The 20,459-nt window shown below is 41.2% G+C and overlaps 1 protein-coding gene across 5 annotated transcripts in view; it reads left to right on the forward strand.

Moving 5' to 3' along the window:
• The window catches only part of LOC124388014 (mucolipin-3-like), a 21,000-nt gene extending 2,941 nt beyond the window's left edge, over positions 1–18,059 (forward strand). For 4 of the 5 annotated variants that reach the window (XM_046852636.1, XM_046852634.1, XM_046852638.1 and 1 more), the window contains 7 exons: positions 13,167–13,266; positions 13,775–13,890; positions 14,944–15,093; positions 15,354–15,455; positions 16,570–16,692; positions 16,787–16,993; positions 17,622–18,059. In XM_046852636.1, the coding sequence (XP_046708592.1) occupies positions 13,167–13,266; positions 13,775–13,890; positions 14,944–15,093; positions 15,354–15,455; positions 16,570–16,692; positions 16,787–16,993; positions 17,622–17,921 (1,098 nt within the window). In that variant the 3' untranslated portion in view covers positions 17,922–18,059. The remainder of the gene's footprint in view (positions 1–13,166; positions 13,267–13,774; positions 13,891–14,943; positions 15,094–15,353; positions 15,456–16,569; positions 16,693–16,786; positions 16,994–17,621) is intronic. The other variant, XM_046852635.1, reaches the window with a different exon arrangement.
• The last annotated feature ends 2,400 nt before the right edge of the window (positions 18,060–20,459 follow it).

Raw genomic sequence — 20,459 nt, forward strand, 5'->3', positions numbered from 1 at the left:
GCTTCTTACAGTGAAGTCTTAGTATATACTGCTAACATACAACAAGTTTTACACTACAGAATAAAAAGAACAAAACCAACAACTAATAGTAATAAGTAAACAAGTAATTATCTTAATAAATGCCATCAAATGAGACTAATGACATAACATCACTTATACTGGCCTTCTCCTCAAGCTAATTCCTCGATTACTTACAAAATCTCTGATGTTTTGTGCACTGCGCCCTGCCGAAACAGGCTCCTCAGCTGTCTTATACCGCTTGCACTCTTTCATTGTTGCCAGTTTTCATTTGTTTATGTGTGCCTTAATGAAAAGAATTATTCCTATCCTCTGCCCCCTGGACAGATTTCCATGTATTCAGCCTTTCCTCTCAATCTCTACTCTCCTCTGTGCACGGGGAAGTCTCAATAAAACACATGAGTCACACATGAATATATACTACAGAAAAAGATTAGAACAAGGTCAGTGTGTGTGAGAAAAGTAAAACGGTTGACAATATTAACCCCACATCTGGTCATGTTATTCGTTTAGGAGAAGCAACAAAACGCAGATTAGCCAAACCAAAAGGCGTTAGGGTGCGTCTGAAGGTGCGTATGAAGAGAATATAAAGACAAGAACTGACTGTTCTGGGTCAACCTTATCTAGGACAAGGTTATTATGACTAGTGATCAAGGATATCTCACAATTAAAATGTTTTATTACAGCTGAAACTTAAGCATTTTACCAGCACACTTTTTGTCCTTTCCGTGGATTGTCAAATTTCTGCCTCACTATGCTTCTCTGTACAGAAAAACACATACTTTAGTTATCTTCAACCATATGAGAGCTCAAATACTTAAAATGATGGTCATATTCTAATTTAAACCTGCAAGAAATCTGTTGTATACTGGTCAGAAAACTCAGATGTAACACTTCCTTAATGGCACTTCATACACCTGATATTAAACAGTATATTCAAAATATTTTTCTGATGATTAAATGTTATCAACCTGATAAATATATCCCTATTAAACTAATCTTTATTGGTCATTTTTCAGTTTTTGGCCAATATTAAAATGATCAACTTCTTAGCATCAGAAGTGCAATATTGACGCATCCCTAATGGATTTTTAGGGTTCTCATAAGCAGAAGTCATCATAGTTAAGTAAACATTTGTAGTGGGAAATGAGAGGCTATCATTTCTGTATTTGCATTTGCTCTAAGAGCAAAAGAAAAAAAATCTGTTGTGGGGGGAGGGTAAATGTGAGTCGAAAGGTAGGGGCATGGAGGAAGGTCTTGCCTTTCAGAACACCTACTTTTGGCATGCCCATAGCTCCAGGCCACATGTACCCCTCTCCAACTTTCCAAAAGAGGAAAATATATAAAAAAAAGGTTTTTGATTATGCTGGTTAGAAGACAGAGAGAGCTCAAATTAGCCATTGTATTGGAAATACCCTTGCAGCAGTGTTTTATGTTGTTTTTGTCATTTACTGTCAAAGAAATATAACAAAGTTTAGCTTAATAAATTTGTCCTACATTTTTTCAAATGGAAAAGATTTCAAATAAATTAGTGATTTTGATGACTGTGGAAACACGTCATCAGAGTCTGTAAAAATCACAGGATCACTGGCATCATAATGCATCATACTGATCTCATCTTGAAGTAAAAGAGAAATTTGGAACACAAGAAAATCTATTTATCCTGTATTCTGAAGTCATTTATGAAACATGACAAATTAAACTACACCATACAGAGTCCTTAATGGATGCACAGCACATCACAAAATTTCAGCTAACTGTTTATAAATGACAAAAAGTTTCCGTAAAACTTCCCCTGAGTTTAAAATATCCACTGTACTACCTACACTATGATGAACATACCTTCAATCTCAATGTCTTCAAGGGATTTGCAAGATTAGGAAGACATCCTTTTTCCATGGCTAAAAGTAATTTAGAAATTTTAGCCAGCTGTGTAGTGGCTACTGGAAGCCTGTAATAGTCACGATGGACACGGATATCATGTCCTAAGAAATCAGCGACTTGATCTAGTTCATAGTTCTCCAGGTTTAGGATTTGGGTAGATTTTGAGTAACCACATGTTTATGCAGATGAGTTAATCTGAGAAACTCTGGATTCTGAGCTCCACATTGACTTTGGCAGTTGGGTCTAGCGAACAAGAATTTATTAGTGTCCAGCACTCCAAATTCCCTTCTCTTGCTGACCAGCAGCATCAGGGCATCAAGCACATCCGGTGAGAGAAAAATTAAAACTTTTCTTCCCCTTTTCCCCATTTTAAAGACCTCTCCTGCCTGTCTACGATTTAAAACAATGATTTTGGTAAGTGTGATTTTGGCTACATCTGCATAGCTTTGAGGGAATGCTTTCTCTTTCAGGTTCTCAAATGCTGAAAGTGCCGTTTTCTGAAGGAACTGATGCAGACAATGTACATCTTGAGTAAAAGGCAGTGTTTAAGGCTTGTTGAACTTTGCCGCATTCAGTGTGACCAAAGCAGTATGTGAGATCATCTCAGACCACTTTAAGGAGCAAAGCTTTATAAAGGTCTTTGTCGATGTGATCAGTTCCTTGTCCTCAGACATCAGTGTTCGGCAGTGAATGATTTCACAGATCTCATTCAGTGAATGCCCAAGTTTCAGTGCAAGGCTTGGACACTAATAGCAGTGGCTCATCATCATAGCCAGACACCCTCTGGACCGTTCAAATAAGTCTATAAAAATTGGCAGGTTTTACAGCAGAACTCTCTATGCAACGTCAAAAACAATTTTCCAATTTCACGCAATTTTTTCAAATGTACTCAAATTTGAGTCATGCCCATGTTTGTTAAAGAAAGACTGCAAGCTAAAGAGTACTCAGGTCATTTTTGACAGCAGCAGCGATTTTGTTCTGCTTCATCACACTTTAGAGTTTTCAAACTCCTTGAGAGATCTGCTGACTGAATGCAAAAGACTTTTCTATAGTTGCCAGACCCAAAACCCTGGCTCTACCTTGGTTTTTTTATTGTCAGACACTGGTTTTGAGGGACATCTTCTCAAATGACACCACAGATATGTCCGTACGAACATCCCTTTGCAGTACATACAATACATTTAATCACACAGTCTTTTTGGTGCCTGTTTATTTCCACACTGTAAAACATCTGTATTATGCTGATAGCTGCCCTTGTTCCTGAGTTTTTGCAGCATTGGCAAATGGGGCGCTAACTTGGACCGAGGTTTCCCATAGATGTGACAATCTTCTTCTTCTTTCAGCTGCTACCATTAGGGGTCACCACATCGGATCATCTGTCGCCATACTACTCTGTCCTTTTCATCTACCTCTTTCAAACCACAGATCAGTACTGTCCTCTCAGTTGTGTGATTGGGGACTAAATCACCACATCTCTTGACCTGTCTACCTCTAAACCTTGCTTTCTGGGAAGGTGGAATTCACCAGAACTGTCCGACTCAACATCAATCAACAGCTCCTCTTGACATACACAGACTCAGACTCTTCATACACACAAGATGCTTTCCTGGATTTTAAAGTTTATTTTTCTTTGCACACAGATAAATCCACTGGGGTTTCATCTGACCTCAAAGATTTTCTAAACTTAGAGGATGCACCTTCCTGTGCTTTTAGGTGTTTAGCAAGATCAGATATTGCTGACCTTGTTGTCAGTTCATCTGAACTGTCTGACTGATTGTCTGTATTTTTCAATTGATAGTGAATCTTCCTCTGGACTTGCATCATGTTCTCAAGATATATAATTAATATCCAGCAATTAAAGTATGTTAATTCAAAAACTAACAATTAAACATATAATCTAACAGTCACTTACCCATGATGACTGTTTTTCACTTAATTTATGATGCTTCGTATAGCAGGACTTATGCCAAAAACTAGAACACACTAGGAGAGAAATCATCATTTATCAGGGCATGTTTAGGCATTAACATGAGATTCTACACCTAAACCTCCAATGAAAACAACATTAAACCCTTATTCACCTCAACTGTGTGAGACAGAAAAGAATCCAGAAAATCGAATTGTAGGATTTTTAAATAATTAATTTCCATTTAATTGCATTAAAATAAATATTTGATACAATAGATATTGTATAGAAAATGTATAAAATAAAATAGAATTTAATATGTGGTACAGAAACGTTTGTTAGCAATTACAGAGGGCAGACATTTACTGTAGTTCTTGACCAGGTTTGCACACACTGCAGCAGGGATTTTGGCCCACTCCTCCATACAGGTCTTTTCCAGATCTTTCATGTTTTGGGGCTGTCGCTAGACAACACAGTTTTAGCTCCCTCCATAGATTTTCTAATGGATTTAGGTCTGTAGACTGGCTAGGCCACTCCAGGTCCTTGAAATGCTTCTTACGGAGCTACTCCTTAGTTGCCCTGGCTGTGTGTTCCTATGTGTGCCTGTGGGGTCATTGTCATGCTGGAAGACCCAGCCATGACCCATCTTTAATGCTCTTACTGAGGGAAGGAGGTTGTTGCCCAAAATCTCGCGAAACATAGCCCCATCCATCCTCCCCTCAATATGGTGCAGTCATTCTGTCCCCTTTGCAAAAAAGCACTTCCAAAGCATGATGTTTCCACCACCATGCTTCATGGTGTTTATACCAAAAAGTTCTATTCATGACCTTCTCCCATGTCTCCTCTGGATCATCCAGATGGTCTTTGGCATACTTCAGATGGGCCTGGACATGTGCTGGCCTGAGTAGGGGGACCAGCTCTCCTCAGGTCATTGACCAGGTCCTTCTGTGTAGTTCTAGGCTGATCCCTTACCTTTCTCAGGATCATTGATACTCCATGAGGCAAGATCTTGCAAAGAGCCCCAGTCCAAATGGGAAATTGACAATAAAAGGGAAATTAATTATTTAAAAAGTATACATTGTGATTTTCTGGATTTTATTTTAGATTCTGTCTCTCACAGTTGAGGTGTACCTATGGTGAAAATTACAGATCTCAGAAGTTGAAAAATCACTTGAAAAATCGGCAGTGTATCAAATACTTATTTGCCCCACTGTATATAATCAGTCAATAACTATTCAATATATTTGTTTAGTCAAAGAAAATTTGTGACCATATTGTAAAAAAAAAAGACCACTTACAATCATTAAAGAACATTTATGTTATATAGCTTACCATTTGATAAATGATTATTTAGACATTGCCTATTAATAGAGAAAACATCTCATTAATTAAATACTTTTGTAAACAGTTTATTTATTTTGAAGTATTCAGATGCACATTGAGGTGAAATTAATGACTTGCTCTCTATGCGTATTAATGGACATCTTAAATAAAGAATACATATAATTCTTTTTAGCACTTGCCCAAACAGACACCTGTAAATATGTAATGCTGGCATACATAGGTATAATACAGATCATTTTAGGGGAAGCCAAGGAAGAGCACCACAGACGCATTATTTGCTTTGAGAATGTTGATGGAGAAGTATAGAGAAGGTCAGAAGGAGCTGCATTGTGTGTTTGTGGATTTAGAGAAAGCGTACGACAGGGTGGAGAGAGGAGTTGTGGTATTGTATGAGGAAGTCTGGTGTGTCAGAGAAGTATGTGAGGGTGGTGCAGGACATGTATGAGGACAGTGTGACAGCAGTGAAGTGTGCAGTAGGAACGATAGACTGGTTCAAGGTGGAGGTTGGACTGCATCAAGGATCGGCTCTGAGCGCTTTCCTGTTTGCAGTGGTGATGGATAGGTTGAAGGACGAGGTCAGACAGGAGTCTCTGTGGACTATGATGTTTGCGGATGTTATTGTGATTTGTGGTGAGAGTAGTGAGCAGGTGGAGAAGAGCCTGGAGAGGTGGAGGTACACGCTGGAGAGAAGGGGAATGAAAGTCAGTAGGAGTAAGACAGAGTACATGTGTTTAAATGAGAGGGAGGGCAGTGGAGGGGTGCGGTTGTAGGGAAGATTTTAAGGGAAGCATATTTAATATTTTCATTAACTGTAAATATGCTCAATACACTCATCTCTCCCAGGGAAAGAAGTTGTCTGCTCATATAACAGCAACTCCAGTTGCACTTTATTGTTTTCAGTATAATTTTAGAGCATTTTAATGAGTACAAGCAAATATACACACAGGATCACATCCCTTACTGATAATGTGCATTTATATCTTGAATCGTTATTTAAATCAGCTTTTGTAATAGTATACTATGTATACTCCACTGGTCTATAAAATAAATGTAAACTAAATTAAATATTTTATAAGTATTATTTTACAACAGGTCATTACAATACATTTGTCTACATTCTTTTAGTTTTTAAGTTATACCTCTCATCCCTTGTTGAAAACCTGCAGGTTCAGTGAAAAATGTTTAGAAATGCTATCTACATATCTGGCGAAATACTGTAATTATCTATATTACATCATCTCAAGGTACATACAGAGTTCACTGCATTCATTTCCTGAGAACTGAGATGGAAAAAGCCAGATTGCTAACTGATCTCGCAAATCTGATTTGTAAACATTTTTCAAAGCAATGGCAAAGGACACAATGTCAGACAGTTTGTTATTATGCGATGTAAAAATATTTTTAGTTCATTCAGTTTAAAATGTGGTAGGACAGGTTAGAGTCAAGAGTCAAGTCAAGAAGGTTTTATTTTGCTTTCAACCATATACAGTGGTGTAAAAAGTGTTTGATTTCTTCTTTTTTTTCATGTTTTTCATACTTTAATGTTTCAGATGATCAAACTAATTTAAATATTAGTAAAAGAGAACACAAGTGAACACAACATGCAGTTTTTAAATAAAGGTTTATATTATTAAGGGAAAACAAAATCCAAAACTACATGGCCCTGTGTGAAAAAGTGTTTGCCCCTAAACCTAATAACTGCTTGGGCCGCCCTCAGCAGCAACAACTGCAATCAAGCGTGTGTGATAACTTGCACTGAGTCTGTTTCTGCGCTGTGGAGGAATTTTACTCCACTCATCTCTGCAGATTTGTTGTAATTCAGCCACATTGGAGGGTTTTCAAGCATTACCCTCCTTTTTTCATCTCAATAGGATTCAAGTCAGGACTTTGACTAGGCCACTCCAAAGTCTCCATTTTGTTTTTCTTTAGCTATTCAGAGGTGGACTTGCTGGTGTGTCTTAGATCATTGTCCTGCTCAAGAACCCAAGTTTTCTTGAGCTTGAGGTCATGAACAGATGGCTGGACATTCTCCTTCAGGATTTTTTGGTAAACAGCAGAATTCATGGTTCTATTTATCACAGCAAGTCTTCCAGGTCCTGAAGAAGCAAAACAGCCCCAGACCTTCACGCTACCACCACAATATTTTACTGTTGGTATGAAATGTGGCATGAAGTGAGGCCTGCAGTTGTTTGGATGTTGTTGTGGGGTCTTTTGTGACCTCAAATCAAATCAAATTAAATTTTATTTGTCACATACACATAGATACAGTATACGACATGCAGTGAAATGCTTTTTACGATGGTCCGGCATGAGGGAATAAAATGGGGTGGAAAAAAAGAAAAAAAAAAAGAAAAAGAAGGCAGATAAATAAAGTATAAAAACTATATAAAAATAAGAATATATAAAGATATGAAGATATATATACAAAAAAATGCTTATGGCAGTGAGCAGTTAAACAGTAAACAACAGTAAACAATTTAAGCATGGTTTTTGATTGTCTATAAAGTGTAAGTGTAAAGTGTCCATAAGTGTCCGTGTGCGGTATGGTGTGGTGTAAAGTGTCCATAAGTGACCGTGTGAAGTATGGTGTGGTGTAAAGTGTCCGTGTGCGGAATAGTGTGGTATAAAAATATAAAATGTAAAGTGCGCTGTGCTGTGCGAATCCAGTGCCTAAAGTGTCATAGCACAAAAAGTGAGATGTGTGCAGGGAAAAAGGTCTGATGATGCAGAGAGTGGGCCAGTTTTTAGATCCTTGGTGTTTCCTGTTTCAAACTCCGAATGGCCTGCAGGAAGAAGCTCCTCCTCATTCTCTCTGTGTTCGCTGTCAGGGAGCGGAAGCATTTCCCTGAACGCAACAAAGAAGGTCCTTCATAATCTTTCTGTCTGGTCCGGCACTGCGTGCTGTAGATTGCGTGCTGCGTCCTGCAGGTTAGGGAGATGGATGTGGATGGTACGTTCAGGTGAACGCACCGCCCTCTGGAGGGCTCGTCTGTCCTGCATGGTGCTGTTCCGAAACAGGAAGTGATGCTACCTGTCAGAACGCTCACAATGGTGCAGGTGTAGAAAGTCTTTATCACTTGAGAGGGTAGTTTAAAGTCCCTTAAGCGTCTCAGATGGTACAGATGCTGCCAAGGCTTCTTCACGGGGGTGTTGATGTGACAGGACCAAGACAGGTCCTGTGTTATGTGAACACCAAGGTACCAGAAACTGTCCACTCTCTCCAGTGGTGTCCCGTTGATGGTTAGCGGTTGGTATGACCAAAAAAAAAATCATACATTGTGATTTCTGGATTTTTTTTTTGATTATGTCTCCCACAGTGGACATGCACCTACGATGACAATTTCAGACCCTCCATGATTTCTAAGTGGGAGAACTTGCAAAATAGCAGCGTGCTCATATACTTATTTTCCTCACTGTATATATATATATATATATATATATATATATATATATATATATATATATATATATATATAACCCAGCCATTAGGGGCACAAGCCAGTGCACTCTTAGTGCCGGTCCCAAGCCGGGTAAATGGGGAGGGTTGCGTTAGGAAGGGCATCCAGCGTAAAACATGTGCCAAATCAAATATGCGGATCACAAAGGAGAATTTCATACCGGATCGGTCGAGGCCGGGTTAACAACGACCGCCACAGGTATCGTTAGCCGACAGGGTACCGTGGAAATTGGGCTACTGTTGGCGAAGGAGGAGAAGGAGAGGAGGAAGACGTCTACAGAGACGGCAGGAAAAGGAGCAGTGTAGGAGAGTAGAGGTTCGGGTTGGTACTTTAAATGTTGGTACTATGACGGTAAAGGGAGAGATAGCTGATATGATGGAGAGGAGAAAGGTAGATATGCTGTGTGTTCAGGAGACCAAGTGGAAAGGGAGTAAGGCCAGGAACATTGGAGGTGGGTTTAAACTGTTTTATCATGGTGTGGATGGAAGAGAAATGGTGTAGGGGTGATTCTGAAGGAAGAGTACAGTAAGAGTGTAGTGGAGGTGAAGAGAGTTTCTGATAGGGTGATGATCGTGAAGGTGGAAGTTGAAGGATGATGATAAATGTCATCAGTGCCTATGCTCCACAAGTTGGCTGTGAGATGGAGGAAAAGGAAAGATTCTGGAGTGAATTAGATGAAGTGGTAGATGGTGTACCTAGGAAAGAACGATTGGTGATTGGGGCAGACTTTAATGGGCATGTAGGTGAAGGGAACAGAGGTGATGAGGAGGTGATGGGTAGGTATGGTTTTAAGGAGAGGAATGTGGAAGGGCAGATGGTGGTAGATTTTGCTAAAAGGATGGAAATGGCAGTGGTGAACACGTATTTTAAGAAGAAGGAGGATCATAGGGTGACGATAAGAGTGGAGGAAGGTGCACACAGGTGGACTATGTGCTATGCAGGAGATGCAACCTGAAGGAGATTGGAGACTGTAAGGTGTTGGCGGGGACAGTGTAGCTAGACAGCATCGGATGGTGGTCTGTAGGATGGTTTTGGAGGCGAAGAAGAAGAGGAGGAAAGTAAGGATTGAAAGAAGAATAAGATGGTGGAAACTGAAGGAGGAAGAGTGTAGTGTGAGGTTCAGGGAAGAGGTCAGACAGGGGCTTGGTGGTGGTGAAGAGGTGCCGGATGATTGGGCAACTACTGCAGGAGTGATGAGGAGGCAGCTAGAAAAGTACTTGGTGTGACATCTGGAAATAGAAAGCAAGACAAGGAGACGTGGTGGTGGAATGAGGAAGTGCAGGAGAGCATTAGGGGAAAGAGGTTGGCAAAACAGAAGTGGGATCGACAGAGTGATGAGAAAAGTAGGCAGGAGTACAAGGAGATGCGGCAGCAGGTAAAAGGGATGTGGCGAAAGCCAAGGAAAAGGCATATGAGGAGCTGTATAAGAGGTTGGACACTAAGGAAGGAGAAAAGGATTTATACCGATTGGCCAGGCAGAGGGACCGAGCTGGGAAGGATGTACTGCAAGTTAGAGCAATAAAGGATGGAGAGGAAATGTGTTGACTAGTGAGGAGAGTGTGTTGAGAAGGTGGAGGGAGTATTTTGAGCAGCTGATGAATGAGGAAAATCACAGAGAGAGAAGGTTGGAGGATGTGGAGTTGGTGAAGCAGGATGTAGATAGGATTAGTAAGGAGGAAGTGAGAGCAGCGATTAAGAGGATGAAGAATGGAAAGTCGGTTGGACCAGATGACATACCGGTAGAAGCGTGGAGATGTTTAGGAGAGATGGCAGTGGGTTTTAACCAGATTGTTTAACAGGATTCTGGAAGGGAGAGGATGCCTGAGGAATGGAGAAGGAGTGTGCTGGTACCGATCTTTAAGCATAAGGAGATGTGCAGACCTGCAGTAACTACAGGGGAATTAAGTTGATCAGTCACACCATGAAGTTATGGGAAAGAGTAGTGGAAGCCAGGCTGAGAGAAGAGGTGACCATCTGTGAGCAACAGTATGGTTTCATGCCGAGGAAGAGCACCACAGATGCCTTATTTGCTTTGAGGATGTTGATGGAGAAGTATAGAGAAGGACAGAAGGAATTGCATTGTGTATTTGTGGATTTAGAAAGCGTCGACAGAGTGCCAAGAGAGGAGTTGTGGTATTGTATGAGGAAGTCAGGTGTGTCAGAGAAGTATGTGAGGGTGGTAAAGGACATGTATGAGGACAGTGTGACGGCAGTGAAGTGTGCAGTAGGTACGACAGACTGGTTCAGGGTGAAGGTTGGACTGCATCAAGGATCGGCCCTGAGCCCTTTCCTGTTTGCAGTGGTGATGGACAGGTTGACGGACGAGGTCAGACAGGAGTCTCCTGGACTATGATGTTTGCAGATGATATTGTGATTTGTGGTGAGAGTAGAGAGCAGGTTGAGAAGAGCCTGGAGAGGTGGAGATATGCGCTGGAGAGAAGGGGAATGAAAGTCAGTAGGAGTAAGACAGAGTACATGTGTGTGAATGAGAGGGAGGGCAGTGGGTGATGCGGTTGCAGGAAAAGAGGTGAAGATGGTGGAGGAGTTCAGGTACCTGGGGTCAACAGTGCAAAGTAATGGAGAGTGTGTTAGAGAAGTAAAGAAAAGAGTGCAGGCAGGGTGGAGTGGGTGGAGAAGAGTGACAGGAGTGATTTGTGATAGTAGGGTATCTGCAAGAATGAAAGGGAAAGTTTATAGGACTGTGGTGAGACCTGCGATGTTGTATGGATTAGAGACAGTGGCATTGAGTAAAAGACAGGAGGCAGAGCTGGAGGTAGCAGAGCTGAAGATGTTAAGGTTTTCGTTGGGAGTGACGAGGATGGACAAGATTAGAAATGAGTTTATTAGAGGGACAGCATGTAGGATGTTTTGGTGACAAGGTGAGGGAGGCGAGATTGAGATGGTTTGGACATGTGCAGAGAAGGGACATGAATTATATTGGTAGAAGAATGCTGAAGATGGAGCCACCAGGTAGGAGGAAAAGAGGAAGGCCAAGGAGGAGGTTCATGGATGTGGTGAGGAAGACATGCAGGTAGTTGGTGTGAAAGAGGCAGATGTAGAGGACAGGGTGGTATGGAGACGGATGATCCGCTGTGGCGACCCCTAATGGGAGCAGCCGAAGAAGAAGAAGAAGATATATATATATATATATATATATATATATATATATATATATATATATATATATATATATATAATACAATGTAAAATTAGTTTCTACAATTCATCCCTAATGAGCAAATCAGGGAACTGGGGCAGGGAAAACCTCCTGAGCCTTCATGAGGAAGAAACCTTGAGAGGAACCAGACTCCTCCTCCACACCACATTGTTGAGGTTATCACCTGTTCATGGTGATTGTAGTCCTGAGCCACTTAAAAATGTTTATATTCATTACAATCCAAATCCATCTTCATGCTTCTTGAGTTTGAGTGGATTTTATTATAAATCTGTGAATAATTTCCTGAATTGCAAAAAGAAACACTTCTCCTTTTTTACAGACAGAGTCAGCAGTGTTTTCCACTTCTAACGACAGCTTCTCAATCACGAGTGTGTGTGTGTGGTTTCAGGGTTTATGTAATTGTGTCACTATGCTGCAGTGATTCTCAGTCAAGCTCCTGAAGAAACAGTGCAGGATTTTCCCTGGTTTCCAGTTAAATATGATTCAGAGCTGTTTCTCACTCAGCTGTAACTCTGCACTTCTTCACAAAGCAGATTCTACAGATGATGTAAGAACAGATGATGTAGAAACAGATGTACCGTAATCTCCGGACTATTAAACACACTCTTATATAAGCCGCACCCACTGAATTTCACAAAGACTTTTATTTTGAACATAAATACGCCGCACCTGTCTATAAGCCGCAGGTGTCTACACTGAAACTAATGAACTCTACACAGGCTTTAATGAAAGACAGTGTCTGTTACACGGCTTGTATCTAAACAGTAGCAGACCAAGAAAGTCATTGTTCACTGTCTTCCTCCTTCCTTTCACAACTATTTCTTTTGAGAGTTTATCTTTTGGCATCGTCGTGCGTTTAAAAATCACCATCGGTGAAGCTTTTCTCTCGATGCCGTGCAGCTCAGAACACAGGTGAAGTGTGTTTTCATGCCCGGTTGTTTTCAGCGTGACGAATGATTCACATTTCCTGTAGACAGTCCGAGTGAGCGGCAGGTCAAACCTCAGAGGAACATCATCCATATTTATGATGTGGTGCGGCCCGATTCAGTGGGAGCGCATCTGATTTAATATAAAGAGTTTCATTGGTTCACCTGAACCCGTTCTGCAATTTCATTGGTCTGATATTTTGGGGTTCAGTTTTTTATCTTGAAGTTTGTGAAACCGAGAAAAACACAGGAAAAATCCATAAATTAGCCGCTTCGTTGTTTAAACTGCGGCGTTCAAAGCGTGGGAAAAAAGTAGCAGCTAATAGTCCGGAAAATACGGTAAAAGCAAATGTTGTAGGAACAGATGTTGTATTAGCAGATGTATGATCAGATATACAGGATGAACAGATGCTGTAGGAAGAGATTTTTTAACAGTTGTTGATGTGTTGCAGGTGGTGTTTGAGAACAGTGCACAGAGCGGAAGGATGAGGGTGTATGTACATGGTGGTGTTGGTGTGAGTGTGTGTGCACACGCTAAAATCTCCGGATCCAGTAAGTCACTACTTCACCAGTACAGTAGACAGTCATCTCCAGCTGTTCCTTACACTGTACTGCACATCCAGGGGGAAAAATATTTCAACTCTGTCATGTTGTTGATGAGACATTAACATCATCCCTTCTGTTCATACACAACATTATATCATCTGATTACACTGACAAAACTATTTATACATTCAAAATTAGAACTGCTTAAATCAAATTTTATATTTGTATTTATTTTATTTTTATTTTTCTAATTGAATAGAATTTATATAATATAATATATACAGTGCCTAGTCTTTTATAGTTTTTGAGACACATCACATTTGGACTCATCTGTCAGAAAACTTTCTTTTAGTTATTCACGCTCCAGTTCTTGTGTGTTTTTGCCTTTAACAAAAAAGAGTTTATTTCATGAAAATAAAAGGAACATGTCTGTCCCACAAACTCATTAATGACTCAGTGTTTATACACGTTTCACAGTCACTTTTCAACAGAGGAATTTGTGTGTTTTCTACAGATGCAGTCAGTCACTTTCTGCTGATGGTGCTGTATGATTTGCTGGTGGTTGTGGTGTGTGTGATCTCTCTGGTGCTCTGCACGCGCTCAGTACAAGCTGGCATGCGCCTCATCAACGTGAGTCACTGCTTTATCTCTCACACACACACACACACACACACACACACACACACACACACACACACACACACAGAATACAGGAGAAATTAGTCTTACACAAATACTCACAAACATTACACACTGTTCAGTGAATAAAGTATAGATAAGGATAATGAGTATAAGTGGTGATGATGGTGAGGATGAAGAGTGTCAGTGGTGATGATTGAGGATGAAGAGTGTCAGTGGTGATGATAGAGGATGAAGAGTGTCAGTGATGATGATGGTGAGGATGAAGAGTGTCAGTGGTGATGATGATGTGGATGAAGAAGTTGAAGCGTGTAAAAGATGTGGTGATGATGAGTATGAGGTTGAGTTAAACATGCTCCTGAGGTTCCAGTGATCACTGTTCCTGCTCCTCTTTGCTCTGTGAATCTTCCCACTTTGTCCTGGTCTGCCTCTGGATGATGTTCTCTTTGATTGGAGGCGACTTTGTGTTTCTCATTAATACCCTGGAGATCTATGAAATTCTGGAGTAAGAACTGGAGTTTTGAGGATGGATTTGGACTGTAGTTAATGTCAACAGTCTGCTACACTGACTCAGGACTACAGTTTGCTTCTGATCTTCTCAACATCGTATATCTGTAATAAAGTCTGGTTTCTCTCAAGGTTTCTTCCTTCTGCATCTCAGGGAGTTTTATCTTCACCACAGTCTCCACCGACTTGTTCATCAGGGACAAACTTACACTTATAAAGAACATCTTCATTTTTATCTCCACATTATCTGTGTAAAGCTGCTCTGAGACCATGTTCATTATTAAAAGCTCAAAACAAATAAACATGAACTGAAAAATTTCATTATAAGTGGTGGTGATGATGAGGATGATAAGTGTAAGTGATGAGGATGAAGAGTGTAAGTGGTGATGATGATGATGAAGAGTATAAGTGGTGTTGAAGAGGTTCAGAGGTGATGAGGAGGATGAGGAGTGTAAGTGGTGGGGATAATGAAGTTGAAGCGTGTAATTGATGATGATGATGATGATGATGATGATGAAGAGTGTCATGTTCTATTAGGAGTATGCTGCGTTCGCCAGGGTTCACAGAGGGAAGTTGTTTTCTTCAGCAGAGAGAATGGAGTTCATCAACGGCTGGAACATTTTAATTATCATCAGTGACACACTCACAGTTACTGCAACATCTCTAAAGATCTGCATTTTGTTCAAGGTAACACACACAAACACACACACACACACTTACACACAAACACACACACACACACACACACACACACACACACACACACACACACACACACACACACACACACACACACACACACACACACACACACACACACACACACACACACGTGTCTAAACCCCTAAACAGTTCTCATATACTAACTAAATTAATAATAGTATAGTGACTGTGTGTGTGTGTGTGTGTGTGTGTGTGTGTGTGTGTGTGTGTGTGTGTGTGTGTAGGTGCTGTCTAATTACACTGTGTGCAGTACTCTGTTGGGGACAGCGACTCTGTTAGTGTGGATTGGAGTTCTGCGCTACCTCAGATTCTTCCAGAAATATAATGTAGAATCTATCGCATAGCACACACACACACACACACACACACACACACACACACACACACTCAGTGTTGTGCTCGTTACTAAAAAATAGTAACTAGTTACAGTTACTCGTTACTTCATTCAAACTACTTACTAGTTACTTTGTTGATTATTTACACTATAAAGTAATGCGTTACTGTTAAGAGTAACTTTTTAGTTACTTTTTAAAGAACCTTCTTTAATGTTCCCATTAATGCCCTTTTATGTGTTATGGTTTATACAAACACAAAACTGACTTAAACACAGAGTCATTTATAAACACTATTTTATTAAAGTCAGAGCAGCACAAACTGAATATATCACAAGCATTTCTGAAATAAAGAACAAAACAAGCTGAATAATATATTCACAATCAAACACTAAAGTGGCTTCTGCTGTTGTGTTGAGCTCTTAAACATGTTCCTTTCACAGCTGAAGTATGAAAACTATCAACAATGTAGAACAGAACACCGGGTTAGCTTCTAGCTTCTAGCTCCTCAGGCATGGAGGTCCTGGAGGAGCTTCAACAGATTGGAGTTGCTGTTTATCGCAGTAGATACGAGCTTCGAACCAGAAAGACAGAACTTACATTTAACTTAAAGGTTTTTGTCTTTATGCTCAACTAAAGTGAAATAATGAGCATATTTCCACTTTGAGAAACTCGTCTTTCTCTCGCCTCGACTCGCCATTACTGCCGCACAGACCTGAATAAACAGAGACACGCCCACAGTGCGTCTTCTTCGTGTTTACAGTGGTTCATCCACCAATCCTACAATGCGTCTCTGCTGTAAACAGGTCAGACTGTAGTCTACACTTCAGCTCAAATTCATTCATTTAAAAAAGTTACGGGTAACACACCATACGCTAACGGAGTTACTTTATTTAAAAACTAGTGCGTTACAGTATTAGTTACTGTCAAAAGTAACTGCGTTACAGTAACACGTTACTGCCCAACACTGCACAAACGTCCTAATGCTTACGCTCATCCTTCCACATGTCCATCACACATTCTCACATGTAAAATCATCCTTATACAAATTGTTAAATCTGTTTGTGTGTGTGTGTGTGTGTGTGTGTGTGTGTGTGTGTGTGTGTAGATCTTGATTCTCACCATGAGGGCAGCACTACCCAGTGCTATGCGCTTCTCCCTCTGTGCAGTGCTGATTTATCTCAGCTACTGTTTCTGTGGATGGATTGTTCTCGGACCTCACCATGAAAATGTTAGTAGTGTTATACATAATTAGGACCATTCTGAGAGAGTCTACTGCCATTGTTAAAACCTCTGTGTGTGTGTGTGTGTGTGATGAATTGCAGTTCCGGTCTTTCCACACAGCAGCGTACTGTTTATTGTCTATGATTAATGGAGATGAGATCTATGCCTCCTTCACAAAGCTGAGGGGGAGAAACACTTTGGTGTGGTTCTTCAGCAGATTCTACATCTACAGCTTTGTGTTCATCTTCACCTACATGGTGCTCAGTCTCTTTATTGCCATTATTACTGACACCTACGAACTCATCAAGGTGACACACTGCACACCTTCTGCTGCTGTTTCTCTCAAGTTCCTCATAAACTTATATGTGTGTGTGTGTGTGTGTGTGTGTGTGTGTGTGTGTGTGTGTGTGTGTAGATCTTGATTCTCACCATGAGGGCAGCACTACCCAGTGCTATGCGCTTCTCCCTCTGTGCAGTGCTGATTTATCTCAGCTACTGTTTCTGTGGATGGATTGTTCTCGGACCTCACCATGAAAATGTTAGTAGTGTTATACATAATTAGGACCATTCTGAGAGAGTCTACTGCCATTGTTAAAACCTCTGTGTGTGTGTGTGTGTGTGTGTGATGAATTGCAGTTCCGGTCTTTCCACACAGCAGCGTACTGTTTATTGTCTATGATTAATGGAGATGAGATCTATGCCTCCTTCACAAAGCTGAGGGGGAGAAACACTTTGGTGTGGTTCTTCAGCAGATTCTACATCTACAGCTTTGTGTTCATCTTCACCTACATGGTGCTCAGTCTCTTTATCGCCATTATTACTGACACCTACGAACTCATCAAGGTGACACACTGCACACCTTCTGCTGCTGTTTCTCTCAAGTTCCTCATAAACTTATATGTGTGTGTGTGTGTGTGTGTGTGTGTGTGTGTGCAGAAACAGCAGCAGGATGGAGAGGTGTTCTCTGATTTGCAGAAGTTCATGGCTGAGTACAGAGCAGCTCCAGCACCAATGAAAACAGAGGCTCCCAGATGCTCCCACATGAACACAGATACTTACAGATGCTCACAAAATCTCACAAACAAATACAGACACTCCCAGATGTTTACACACACTTATACACAGGCACAGACGCTCCTACATGAACACGGACACTCTCTGACATTTACACACATGAACACACAAACACAGATGAGTGTAAACACGTACAGGCGCTCACACACTCACACATGCTAATATATGCTCACATAACCCCACAGACACTCACACACACAAATGCTCACACACATTCACAGATTTACACAGACACTCACACACAAACACACACAATCATACACAAACATAAATGCTCACACACACTCATACACAAACACACACAATTATACACAAACATAAATGCTCACACACACTTATACACAAACACACACAATCATACACAAACATAAATGCTCACACACACTCATACACAAACACACACACACACACTCACACACACAAACACACACGCTCACACACACTCATACACAAACACACACGCTCACACACTCATACACAAACACACACGCTCACACGCTCACACACACTCATACACAAACACACACACTCACACACACTCATACACAAACACACACGCTCACACACACTCATACACAAACACACACGCTCACACACACTCATACACAAACACAATTGCTCATACACAAACACAAATGCTCACACACTCATACACAAATGCTCACACACACTCTTAGACAAACTCAAATGCTCACACACACTCATACACAAACACAAATGCTCTCACACACACTTATACACAAACACAAATGCTCACACACATTTACAGAGACACTCACACACAAACACACACACTCATACAGAAACACAAATGCTCACACACTCATACACAAACACAAATGCTCTCACACACACACACACACACACACTTATACACAAACACAAATGCTCACACACAGTCATACACAAACACAAATGTCTCTTTCTCTCACACACACACACACACACACACTTATACACAAACACAAATGCTCACACAGTCATACACAAACACAAATGCTCTCTCACACACACACACACACACACACACACACACACACACACACACACACACTTATACACAAACACAATGCTCACACACAGTCATACACAAACACAAATGCTCACTCACACTCAAACACGAACACAAATGCTCACACACACTCAAACACAAACACAAATGCTCACACACTCATACACAAACACGCATGCTCACACACACACACACACACACACACACACACTCATACACAAACTCAAATGCTCACACACATTCACACACACTAGGACAACTTTAACCTTATTTACTTATTTAGTCCTTATCTTTAGGTTATGTTATGTAGCTCTGTGTTGTGTGTTGTAGCCTTGTGTTTTGTGTTGTAGTTTTGTGTTGTGTGTTGTAGCTGTGTTGTGTGTTGTAGCTCTGTGTTGTGTGTTGTAGCTCTGTGTTGTGTGTTGTAGCCCTGTCTTGTGTGTTGTAGCTGTGTTGTGTGTTGTAGCTTTGTGCTGTAGCTCTGTGTTGTGTGTTGTAGCTTTGTGCTGTAGCTCTGTGTTGTGTGATGTAGCCCTGCGTTGTGTGTTGTAGCTGTGCTGTAGCTCTGTGCTTTGTGTTGTAGCCTGTGTTGTGTGTTGTAGCTCTGTGTTGTGTGTTGTAGCTGTGCTGTAGCTCTGTGCTGTGTGTTGTAGCTGTGCTGTGTGTTGTAGCTCTGTGTTGTGTGTTGTAGCTTGTGCTGTAGCTCTGTGCTGTGTGTTGTAGCCTGTGCTGTGTGTTGTAGCTCTGTGTTGTGTGTTGTAGCTTGTGCTGTAGCTCTGTGTTGTGTGTTGTAGCCTGTGTTGTGTGTGTGTAGCTCTGTGTTGTGTGTTGTAGCTTGTGCTGTAGCTCTGTGTTGTGTGTTGTAGCTCTGTGCTGTGTTGTAGCTCTGTGCTGTGTGTTGTAGCTCTGTGCTGTGTGTTGTAGCTCTGTGTTGTGTGTTGTAGCTTGTGCTGTAGCTCTGTGCTGTGTTGTAGCCTGTGTGTGTGTTGTAGCCTGTGTTGTAGTTCTGTGTTGTGTTGTAGCTCTGTGTTGTGTGTTGTAGCTTTGTGCTGTAGCTCTGTGCTGTGTTGTAGCTCTGTGTTGTGTGTTGTAGCTCTGTGTTGTGTGTTGTAGCTCTGTGTTGTGTGTTGTAGCTCTGTGTTGTGTGCTGTAGCTCTGTGTTGTGTGCTGTAGCTCTGTGCTGTGTGTTGTAGCTCTGTGTTGTGTGTTGTAGCTGTGTGTTGTAGCTTTGTGCTGTAGCTATGTGCTGTGTGTTGTAGCTCTGTGCTGTGTGTTGTAGCCTGTGTTGTGTGTTGTAGCTTGTGCTGTAGCTCTGTGCTGTGTGTTGTAGCTCTGTGCTGTGTGTTGTAGCTCTGTGTTGTGTGTAGCTCTGTGCTGTGTGTAGCTCTGTGTTGTGTGTTGTAGCTCTGTGTGTGTTGTAGCCCTGTGTTGTGTGTTGTAGCTTTGTGCTGTAGCTCTGTGCTGTGTGTGTAGCTCTGTGTTGTGTGTGTAGCTCTGTGTGTTGTAGCTGTGTTGTAGCTCTGTGTTGTGTGTTGTAGCTTTGTGCTGTAGCCTGTGCTGTGTGTTGTAGCTCTGTGTTGTGTGTTGTAGCTCTGTGTTGTAGTTCTGTGTTGTGTGTTGTAGCTCTGTGTTGTGTGTTGTGGCTTGTGCTGTAGCTCTGTGCTGTGTGTTGTAGCTCTGTGTTGTGT

Source organism: Silurus meridionalis, chromosome 6 (genome assembly GCF_014805685.1).
Source record: "Silurus meridionalis isolate SWU-2019-XX chromosome 6, ASM1480568v1, whole genome shotgun sequence".
Taxonomy (NCBI): Eukaryota; Metazoa; Chordata; class Actinopteri; order Siluriformes; family Siluridae; genus Silurus; species Silurus meridionalis.